This window comes from Apodemus sylvaticus, chromosome 5 (genome assembly GCF_947179515.1).
Source record: "Apodemus sylvaticus chromosome 5, mApoSyl1.1, whole genome shotgun sequence".
Taxonomy (NCBI): Eukaryota; Metazoa; Chordata; class Mammalia; order Rodentia; family Muridae; genus Apodemus; species Apodemus sylvaticus.
In genome coordinates, this window is record NC_067476.1 from 46,048,997 (window position 1) to 46,061,402 (window position 12,406).

General features: G+C 36.2%; 1 protein-coding gene across 1 annotated transcript in view; it reads left to right on the forward strand.

Annotated features, from left to right (window-relative positions):
* The first annotated feature begins 2,954 nt into the window (after positions 1-2,954).
* The window catches only part of Csrnp3 (cysteine and serine rich nuclear protein 3), a 93,213-nt gene continuing 83,761 nt past the window's right edge, over positions 2,955-12,406 (forward strand). Inside the window, exon 1 of the mRNA XM_052182599.1 lies at positions 2,955-3,243. Within this exon, the coding sequence (XP_052038559.1) occupies positions 3,201-3,243 (43 nt within the window). The 5' untranslated portion in view covers positions 2,955-3,200. The remainder of the gene's footprint in view (positions 3,244-12,406) is intronic.

A 12,406-nucleotide genomic window follows, 5' to 3' on the forward strand; every position in this document is an offset into this window, starting at 1 on the left:
GGAGGAGGGCAGATAGTACAGCCTCCAAACAGACACTCAGGACAGTGCATCTTCCTGTTCATTCTTTTAGCAGTAGTCTATGTCTGTGTTACTGAAAGTAAACGTCTTAGATTCCTTTTAATAATCTTTGCCTCTTTTGGAGGAAAAAGGATGAAATCAAACGATGTCTGTGATGCCAAACCAAATGATTCTATGATGTCAGTTTGCCTTCAGAGGAAAGCTAAACTAATAAGAATTAATTGTAAGAGCTGAACTATCTTTGTTCACAACTTTCAATACCATAAAATTAAAGTACCCCTTTAATCTTGGATGCGGTTTATTGTGTTAAGCTGTGATCTCGTCTTCCTCTGTCAGTTACAAATCTGAAGAACTCTTGGCTGATGAAAGTGTTGCATAAGCAGAAGCACAGTTGTTTATTGTGTAATGGGAGACTCGCTGTTGTAGCTTCTCTTGCCATGTTGCAGACAGAGAATTCTAGAGTGGTGGTCATAATGACATGCCTATTTTCTAATTTGTCTTAACCACGAGGCAAGTTCCTGAGATTTCGAATTATTTCTTAAACGTCTTCCATTTTTTTTTATGAGTTATGAAAGATGATCTTTTTCTCCCGAAGCCCTACTTACTTTGGATATAAAAATAATTGAATAAAATTATTGTAAACAGTTATTATAATTTTATAACCTGTGTTTTCTTATTATTAATATTAATGGCCAATGCTTGGTTAAATTCAATTTATGAAGTTGAAATGTAGAAGTATCTCTATAGATTCCATGACTTGCTCACCAGAAGGTGTTTGTTCTCCACTAGAGACTTGGAAATTAGGGTATCACATGCTACAGTCACTTACCAAGGTCATTTAAGGGAGTAGTAAGAAGGACTATTACTGTTTCATGATCCATCCTTCCTGTTTCAAGATTTCTCTGGCATCTACCTTTAGTTTTCTCTTTTTCACATAAATGAAAATTTCAGGTTTTTACATGTAACAAATTATGTCAATAGTCTTCCTATCAGAGACTCCTCATTTTCTAGACATTTGTCTTAGTTATTTTTATAGTATTTTCACTTATCTTCAGTTCTTATATCAAATTATTTCTTATGTCCTTACATTATATTCATATCTATACACAAAATTCACACATATGTGGATTTTTTTTTCCTCTTCCCTCCCACCATCTGACCCCAGAAACACCAGAGGAACTCTAAAGTAACTTGATTTTTTTTTAAATAGGGTCTTTCCTTCCACTTGGCAACCATTTTATCTCCCTCTTTTGAAGTGATGCAATGCAAGGGGAAAATGGCTGCCCTTTGTTTATTTCCTTGTGAATTTGCATGCTGACCTCATCAAAGCTATGCGAGCCAGGTGATGATGAGTATGCCACAGGAACTTTTTGTTCGCATTTTTGTGGCCCCAGGTTCTGTGTCTCCAGTGTAGCTCCTACTGTAGAAGGGGAGATGAACACGGGGGTTCTGGAGCCAACACTGGAAAACGGTGGTGCTGAAAGCACATGCCAGGATTCCTTTCGTGCTAAGAAAAGCTTACTACAGAAGACACGAAACGTTCCAGATCAATACTGATTCTTCAAATAATGTGAAAAAATGTGAAAATAAATCACTTCATTTAAGTACTTATTTTTTAATCACCCTGACTTACTCTGCATTTTTGAAGTTCAGGGGAGAAAACATGTACATTGTATTGTTTTCCTTTTAGAAAATAAGTTTATTGATTGTAGGTTGACATATGTGCATATCAATAAGCACATGAATATATGTACCTTAATTCTTTGTAAGTACTGAATGTTTACAAGGACCATTACAGTGCACTGTATATCAATCTAGTAGCATAGGAAATTCATTTTTCTGATCATTTTATGACCCTTTTGACTTTTCCTTCCATAGTATTTGTGGAATTTTCATCTATTTGCCACCAGATAATTACTGATATTTGTAAGTCAAAAGCTTTTAAATATTGATTCAGGTTGGGCAGACTATCAACCAAATATCCCATAAAATATATGGAACTTTAAATCAAATTCCATCAACTATGTAGGTTTTTGTTTGTTTGTTTGTTGTTTGCTTGTTTGAAGATCTGTAATTGATTTTCAAGTTTTGAGAATTTAGTTCTGGAAAGCTGGTGTGACTGTATTCAGACATACATTGTATATGTGTATTAAAACAATGTCAAAGCAACCAAAGGTTCCCGTAAATATAGAGCAATCATCTCTGGAAGGACTTGTTAGCATTAAAATCAGATAAGGTAAACCATATGCTGCATTGGGGTTAGCTGTCTAAAATAAGTTACTGCGATTTTAAGAATTAGTATGAGCCATCTGGTCTTTAACTTGAGATCTTTATTGTTCATTGTAGTCAGCTGTTCTAGAAATGTGTTGCCTTTTGAGAAGATAAATTAATCACCTACCTCATTTATATACTTCAATAAAAAGAGTCTAACCCTCTCATCCCCTGTCTCAAAAAGAATTGGTATCTATTTGTATTCACATGTAGCATCTTTTAGTGATGGGGATTTTACTGGAAGAAATTTTGAGGGAATCAGCATCTGGCCTCTTAGTGGGGGTTGGGGAACCAAGAAAAAAGAAATAGTTGCAATGAAAAGGTTAAAAAAGGTATGGTCAATTGGTTCATTAGAACAAGGCTCTTGGATAATATTTGTGCAACAGTACTTTCAGAAATGTAAGGTAGGAAATGGCTTGAGCAAGTTCTCTTTTCATAAACTCTTACTCAGCCTCTAATTAAAATAAAATCTATAAAACCTAGCCCCCCTCTTTTTATGGCTCTTGAATCATTTTCAATACTAATAAAATCTAGTGTGGGGATTTCCCCTAATTGTGCTGCATTAATGTCTCAGGGCAGTTCCCTTATCTGCCGTTTCTTCCCCCTCGTAGAGTCAGCTGATAAAAATATCCTTAGACACAGTGAAGTCAGTGGCAAGCCTGGCTTTCTCAGACAGAGCTCCATGTGATCACGTATAGGCAGCCTGGCTGAGGCTGATGCCGTGCCGCAAGCGGTAGGTAATGAGTCTTTGTGCGAGCGAAGCTCTTGTCTCGGAACAATAAAGCATATGGTACCAGCAATAAAACACGGGGCTGGGAAATGTGAGAAGATACCACTGAACCAGGAAGAACGGCGCCTTCCGTGATGCTGACACGTACTGTAAAAGGATAATCAATTTATTTTGGATTCTAATGAATAAAGACTGCCGGGACTGGACTACAGCTGTTTTAACAGGTCGGTGATTTTTTATAAATCCCACCCCCCCAACACTTCCTGGTATTTGATTGCATTTAAATTAGGTTGGGCTGATGTGTGGTTTTGCCTTTAAACAAAAACTTTGGAAGGTATTTCAAACGTGTAATAGGAAAGGTGCACTTGAAGTGACCCGGCAAGATTACATTTTTTGACGGAGTCAAATATAACAGAAATGCTGATGTTACTGTTTTAAACTGAAAAGTTGTTCATTCTATTTAAAAATGTATAGGTCGGACAATTTTAATTTAGTAATTTCTAATGATTTATGTATGCAGAAATATATAAAGCCAAATGACTAATAAATAGCATGTATAAAAAAGCTTTACTTTTTCATATGAAAAAAATTCTATATTGCCCTAGTCTGTATTTCTTATAGAAGATGCATCATTCAGAATTTGCTGGTATTTCTCACTATACTGCAAGGGTATCTATGTAAAATGTATAATATTTTTAAATGAAAAATGTCAATAATGTTATTTAAAGATATATTTATACATTAGTGAAATGTCCATACTAATTTTTATTTGCTTTTTATTTTCCATATTATGATTCCTTCCAGAAATGAAGAACACTTATAAAACCTTTTATATAATAGATGTTAGTTACTAACAAATGAAGAAAAATTAATTAGCTTAATTTTAAGAAAATGACTGTGCCAATCCTATGATGATCAGAATCCCTATTGCTTCAATATTTCAGAAAAGGGGAAATATGTCTTTGTGGATATTTAAAAAATATATACACACATAATATTTATCAGACAATAAGTAGCTCTTGGGTTTATGAGTAACACAGAAGTTTGTATTTCAAATAGACAGATTGCTGTGATAGGAAATCAAAGGCAGGAGTATCAAATAATAAATAGCTCACCGCTCAAATTCATTGGAAAAGAAAGATAGGGATTTCTCTGAGGTGACTCTTCGCATTTAAATACGCAGTCTAACTTTGCTCTGTTTTTACTGCTCAATCCTTTAAGGGCATCCTGGGACCTAAAATCTTTACAATTAATTTTGGGGTACCATTTAAGATGATGATCTCCCAGGCACTTGGGCACATTTAACATTTTTCAAAATGACTAAAATGACTGCAGTTAATGTGTATAGTGCCTAATGTAAATTGATGTCTGTAAGTTGTTGTTTAAACCACCACAACAAAAACATCCCATATGTCGGATTATGCATACGATACATATTCCACTTTAAAAAAAAAAGAGCTATGTCTCCAAAACAAGAGAAGTTAATGACAATTTTAAATTGGCCTTCCACACATATTTAAATGAAGTATTTGACTATTTGGGTTTCCTTGGTTACCAGAGTCGCTGCAGACAGCTTCTTATGGTGGGGAGACCATAAACAAGTAGCACAAGACTGAAACAACCGCTCAAATCTTTTATCCATTAATGGACATAGTGGGTACGATGTTGACAGCCTGGTGAAGCGTGCCCACTCCCCACTGCGGGTCCGGGTGCTCCAGGATGCAGGTACCCTGGGCGAACCGCAGCTCCACAATTCCTTACCCAGCATTCCGCTTTGGCTGCTGGAGCACTGCCTGAACCTTATGCAAATGAGAGCAGCGCAGGCTTTGACTGCAGAAGAGGAGGGGGCAGAAGGGAGTTCAAAGGTCACGGGGCTGGCTGAAAGCTGGATCAGTTGCCTGGAAAAAAAATGTATCCTGGGCTTCTGCAGCCGTGTTTTACAGCAGTTAAAGGAAGTGTGCTTTATTTCTGAAGACTTTGCAGCGTGTGCCGTGTGCCGTAGTCATTTAAAGTGCATGCAGGTACGGTGACATTTCCTGATGCGCCTGATTTTATTTCTGTTAAAGACACTGATGGTGATTGGTTATTTAAATTCACTGTGGCAATTGGCAGGCTGTTGCTGGTTTTCAAATTGTCCTTTGCTAGTTTCCTCTTCTTCTTCTGATTATTCTTTTTTCCCTCCTGCTTCACTATTTGGGGTTTTTGTTCTGATGGATTTTTTCATGAGAGAAACAGTTGGGTCTGGGCTCCTTAATAATTCCTCCTTTTGGGTATGTGTTGATTTTGGAGAGCTACCTTGTTGAAATATCTAGATAAATATTAACACTTAAATCTTTCAGTAAATTATCATTTTTTTTTACATTTTTGAAGAAACATATTTTAAAGATGTACTGAATCCTAGCCTAAGATGTTTGTGAGGTATGTGGAATTAAATAATGGAATTCTTTTGTTTGTAGTTGCAATGCACTATAGGGTAATTTTAAGAAGTTACATTTCTGTATTAGGATGGGGTTTGGTTTGGAGAATTTTTGTTCTCCATCGCATTGTTAAAAATATTACTAGAGAAGTGATTCCTTATTTTTGCTTTAAATTCCTTCAATACCTTTGGTTTTTCTAATTGTTATTTAATATCTTTGGATTTTTTTCAGACAGTGTTACTTAAATTTAACACCTTCAACTTCTTATGACTTTTCCTTTCAGTTAAATCAGGAACCTAAAGAGATCCTTGAAAATCTCATAGCAGGACGAAGAACCCCTCCCCCAACTAATATCACACTTTTGTAGAAATGTGTGATTACATCATAGTAAATCTGTCCTACACTAAGCAAGTGTGTACTAACATTCATTGTTCACACTGCTTTTTAATTTTCACATCATATTTTAAGTAAATTTAACACAATTCGACTGTTTACCCACATCATTAAAAAAATATATAAATATAACAATTCAGCAGTTTCTGTGTTGATGAGAAAAGTATGTTATTTTTCACTTGCATCGACTGTACATCTGTCTGCATTACAGATTGTGTGTGTGTGTGTGTGTGTGTTGGAAAGGATGGAGGTACAAAAGAGGCATTTAGTCATGAGATGACTGCTTTGTGGGTCTGTATTTATAGAATTATTAAAATGAAATTTATAAAGCTTACATGTAAGGAACTAGTACCTAGTAGAAAGATGTAATTATTTTCTTTACACTTAGAAAAGAAGAGGTCATTTTATTATAATGTTTGAGATGGGTCTGTTCGGCAACAGCCTCGTTCCTCTGAAATGAAGAACCATTTGAGGGGAGGAGACCAAAGCAGAAGTGTGTGGGCATTTAATCAGTGAAGGACAGTTATTTCAAATATTTATGACATTCACTTGGTGTGGTTATTCATTGCCGGGCTCACACTCTATCACTCTTTGGGGACATTATGACATTTATCCAGGACACTGAGCTGAGTTCATGAGATAGAATTTGTGTTTTGTTTTTTTAAGACTGCAAAAATTTCAGGGTTTTCTTTTTTTTCTCAACACTTCTTGTGAAACTTTCAGCGATTTAAGCTACAGGAAATATATTTTAAATAAATTGCTTCTTTTTTTTGTTGGTTAGAAATTGTTGATCTCTGATTTCAACATCATCTGCAGATATTTATGAAAATTAATAAACATTTCATGTATACATGTATGTATTCTATGTACTATAGTACACATTATATCTCAATTATAACATTGTATATATATATATACATATATATATATATATATAAAATCAACAAGCTAAACAGAGTCCTTTAAACTGTTATACTTAATTTATAATTAAAAAATATTTCTGTTAATTAACATAGTGCCAGTAGTTTGTGCCTGCTCACCCCATGTGTGTGCTGGGCATGAAAAAGAAATTAGATTAATATTAATATAGGCAGTGCAATACTTTTAACTTTGGGCATGTAGCAGCTACCAGTGAGCATATTTTGAATATAGAAATAAAAACACAGTGTGGGCAAAGAAATAGAGCCCATGAAGAGTCTTAGAGAAAACGTGATAATAGATATATATGGAATAAAGAGAATTGTTGTGCTTCTGTGAGCCACAAGAGAGCTATTTATGTCCTGAAGCTAATTTATGGCTTTGAATATCCTGGGTAATTTATGTCTCAATGCAAATTTACTCCAAACTTTGAAGTCTCTTTGCATTGGCTTAATCCATCCTACATCCATACAGATCCCAGCAGCTTGGATGAAGTATGCTCATGTTCTGGGTTTCTAAACACATATAGAAAAATGTCTTTATGTAAATATGATTCAAATTAACCTTGAGGAGTAAAGTAAATACTGTGATCTAAACACAAACTCTTGGGGGTGGATAGGTAGCTCGTACAAAGAAACACTGCCATATCTGACTTCAAAGAAATCTTTAGGGATTCTTTTTTTTCTGCTTTCTGATTCCAAGCTTGTCATTGTCTTCATTTGATGACATATTGTAGGCTCGGAAACAATTTTTGGGCAAACATACTCAGTTTAGGAGCATGTAGCAGAGTCTGAAATCTACAAATAACTATTGTCATTTCCAAATCAAGTGTATAGGTTTCCAGTTTTATTAGCACTGTATTCATCCATCTCCTGAACTTCTGCAGCCTACAAGACAGGAGGAACAAAGTGACATTTAACACCAATGGGGAAATGTTGAAAAATCGTTACTGAGTATTCAAAGCAACCACATTATTTTAACACGGCAGTTCTTAAGAAGCAATCAACGCAGGAGATTGCCTTTTGATTGCTTCCCCTAGAATTTAAATAAAATCGAATCATTTTTGTTGAGAAATATAAGCTCAACGCAATTATAAAGTGATTTTAAGGGTCTTATTAGAACTATAGCGATATTATAGTGATGTCTTGTGCAGATGGAGATGATCACAACATAAAGACTATTTTCCAAAGAACAGAAGTGTATATCTCTCAGGGTCAGTTTTTAATGCTAATGATTTTCATGGAGACAAACATAGTCACACCCTTTTCTCTGCCTTGTTGATTGAAGTAGAAATTGGTATCAGCTCTTCTTCCTGATAGCAGAGTCATTAATTTACCTTTTTAAAAAATTTATTTGCCTACTGTGAAAACCAGTCTGACTGTCCTTCAGCACACAGTAGGGACTTTAGTAGCATATGCTTGTCAGAGATATGCTTTTTATGCATTTAAGGATTTCATTGTTTTTTGTTTAATTTTTATTTGAAACATAATAATTATTCCATAAGAAAACTATTCAAAATTGAATTTTCTAATCCATCTATTCAATTTCTTCATGATTTTACATTAAGTTCTCAATCACAGAGACTTTGCTGAGCAAGGAAAGGAAATTAATATGTCACCATACTCACATGTCTGATGTACTGATCTTTACATAGATATACACATACACACACTAATTTACATGAGTGTGCCCACAGGTACATGCATATACACACACTCAAATGAGTGTGCCCACATGCACATACATGCATACACATGTACACACACATACATAGGAGTTTGACAATATACACACACTCACAAACAGGAGTATTCTCGTGTACACAGACACACACACACACACACATACACATGCACACACAAAATTTGTTTTTATTTTGTGCTCAGAGTACTCACTTGAATTTGAAATAAATGAGAAATTACTCCTGTTGTTATAAGAAGACTGACATATTAGACTATTGACAATAATTTGGCAGTGTGTTATATCTAATAGGGAGTTTATATCTACTAGGGAAATGAGAACTCTTAAGTACACAATAAAAATAGAAGGACCCACTTTTAGTGCCATTCACTAATTATTAGAGCCAGGTATACCGCTTTAGCTTTAGGAACTGTATTCTGCAAGTCTGGTGGTGCATTCACAGACTCCTTACTAATGGGACAGTGGAGGTAGCTTTGCCTCCATGCAAGCTTAGGAATCCACACATGCACTGACTTGCCCTTACACCACATGTTCATGGTTCACATTGTTCCCAGTCCCAGGGAGCATATGCCAGCATGTCATGATCTGGTACATTTTAAAACATGCTACAGGTAAAGCAGAATATGAGTTATGGTATTTAAAACTACTTTTGTAAATATGTAAACACACTCTGAAAAACTGTGTAAATCTGAAGGAATGTTGATTTCATGAGTTTAGTTCAGAAAGAAATGTTTAATGAATGAGAATAAGCCTGGTGGTGGTGGTGGTGGTGGTGGTGGTTCACACCTTTACTCCAAACCCAGCACTCAGAAACAGAAGCGGGCAGATGTCTGAGTTTAAGTCCAGCCTGGTCTATAGAGTAAGTTCTAGGACAAGGGATACACAGAAAAACCCTATCTAGAAAAAGGGGTGGGGGAGACAAGTATAAAGTATCTGGAAACAGCCCTGTATCTTATAGGGTTTTTTTTCTTTCTTACTTTATTTGCTTGGTTTTAGTTTTAAAATAAACAGTACAGCCTAGAGTGTCCCAAACTCACTATATAGCTCAGGCTGGCCTAGAGTCTTTGGGAGTCCTTCTGCTTCAGTCTCAGTGTCTCAGATAATGGAATTAGAGCTATGCACCCCCATACCCAGTTTCTGATCTTCTTTTCAACATCAACATTTCATAGGGACCAAGAAATCCTGCTTTAAAACCTGGGTGGTTTGTTTAGAACAAGAACTTGTAAACTTAGGAAAACCCAAAACATGTTTAGAAAATACAGTATGTGATACTGCATACTGTGACATTACTAGGTTTTTTCCTTATATCGCTGATTTTATGTGATTTCAGTCCCATATCATGGGATGGGCAGAGGCTGAACAAGAGCGTGGCTAAGAGCGTAGATTCAAGTGCCAACCTTGATGTCATTTCCAAGATGTGTTCTGCAGCCATTACTGTCCTAAAGCAAAAATATTCTGGATCCCCACTGAAGGTCATACCTAGGACACACTAAGAGCTAATACCTTAAATTCTAAGGAGACAGTAGAGGGAGCAGCCACCATGGCTACTGAGGTTCAAAAAGCATGTGACTTTGTAGATACCTCAAATCTCCACATGTCTGCAGGTGTGCTGAAACCATGTGTAGAGCTATTTTTATAGCCTTTACTGGTTTTCAAATTTATCCCTTTTGCTGTAGCATTTTCCCTTGCATTATGTAGTTAAGGTGTCACTTTCTCAGCTTTATTCAGATATGTCCACTGTATGAGCAGACTCTGAAATTCATTCATTATCTTTAGTACAGACAGAGCTTGGCACATCCTAGGTTTCACCTGATGACAGAGAAGTACTAATTTGTTTGCTCAATGAAATGACCTTTATGTTACAGGCTCAATGCTATTTTAAATGTCTCATGAATTGTAATATTGCTTATGCATTACTTGAACTGATTTAGTCACAGAGGTCTCCAAATGAGATTTAGAAGATTCATCTATGTTATTTTTTTACAAATAATTTTAGTACGGCGGCGGATAGAAGTGCCTTTTCTGATCAGTATCATAACTCTGCTTCTTTGGGATGTGTTTTAAGAGTGGGAAGTCCTAAACCTCAGTTTTCATCTTTGAAAAGATACTGGTGGCTTTGGTATGACTTGAGATTGCTTTTATGGGCCAGCTTTAGCTGGTACTGGTCGAACATTTAGTTACATATAAAAAAAACCCAGGCATTAAATCTTACCACATAGATTATGTCTGCTAACTGTTGTCTGATGCAATGTCAGCTTCAGGTTGAATGCCAATTGTTCTTTGCTTTAGAAAGTAAATAGCCATCATGTCTTGCCTAGGGTGGAGATTCATTTTGACGAATGTACAAAGTTATTTTTCTTACTAATCCTAAGTTTTGGAATCTCCATCCAGGGCGTGGATGAGTGTGGTCATGAAGCCTCATGGTCTTGTCTCTCAGGCCCATTTCAGGATCTAGGAGGAAAATGGTGTCACTGTTGTTTCTATATCCCTTTCCTTCACACTAGCCTGATGGTTCCTCTGAAGGAAAATATTACCAGAGCTCTTAAGCACCCTTCAGCTACACTTGTCAGACTATTTTATTATTCGGTCAGAAACTTTCTAAAGACAGAGAAAACTTCAAGTGCTAAGTAGGAAAAACTAAGTAGGAGTTAGATTTCATTGGCACTGTAATAGTGATGTGCTAAGTCTCCATCATGCTTCAAGACATTAGGCTAAATACTGGTTTTTTAGTCCTAATAGCAAGCACAGAAAATAAAATTTTCATTGTCTTCACTTGAGAATTTCTTTTCTGTTAGGATAGAAAAATGAGCCTATAACAGGCTGATGAATATTTTTCAACAGGTTTAAAAGCCTTTCCTTTTCTTAATTGGCTTTTCTCTGCCCTCACTAATGGAATAAAAAAAAAAAAAAACAAAAAACAAAAAACAAAAAAACATCCTAAAAATTGGTCTTGGAGAAAGAATTTTGATTCTTAGCCCAGCGTGTAATCAATTGAACTACTTTTCCAAATAACAGACGGTCAGTTATTAAGGGTAAGGCCATTAAAGAGCATGTTCTGGCTTTTCTGCAGGAATGTCAACCCCAATGGCACATCAAAGCACATAGCATGGGGGAGCCTCTTAGGTGTGTGTCCCAGGCACAGCCATACAAAATTCCTCTGTCATTCAACAAAACAAGTCAATTTAGCCATTCAGTCTGTGCACTGAGGAGGAAGAGAATGTGCAGAGGTATGTAGCTGCTCTTACTAGGAGGCCACAGCCTTTGCCACTTAGCCGCAAGCCATGGAGAGGGCTGCCCTAGAGCCTCTTACTAATGTTGTCATACCCCTTATTTTGGTAGGCATGGAAACTACTCTTGGCAAGTAACACTTTTAAACATACCACTTGTTAGTAGCTGACCCAGATATGATAGTGTGTGTCCTGAGCAAGCACTGGAATACATATCAGTCCGTGGCAACTTGTACATTCAAATATGATCCAGCCTCGGGTGATTTAGCAGTTGTAATAGTGTCAGACCCACTCAAGTCACGCCAGTGCAGAACAGTCACTTAAACCCGGTTTGCTACTGGCCAAGAAATAGTTTTCAGAGAATGACAGGCACTATCGTAAAATTTTGAGCTAAGGATCTATAGAGATGTCTGAAACTTGATATCATTTATTAAAGCTACCTGGTAGGGTTTGAGGAAAAGGGGTAATCGTCACCCATTAGCTTTGTGGTAAATACTCAGTGAATTCTCATTAGAATTATCATATTTGAAATGGGGCAATATAGCCATCTTTTAGGAAAGGCAGATGTTTAGGGAAATATACTCCAACCTAGAACATTCCTGTCACCCAACAAGCATATAGGTTGATAGACTGATAAACTCTAGTTTAGGTGATGGTTTAAGAATCCTGTAGGACAAAAGAATAGAACAGTGAAATTGCAAGGGATATTCTAGGAGATACATCAGGCTCTT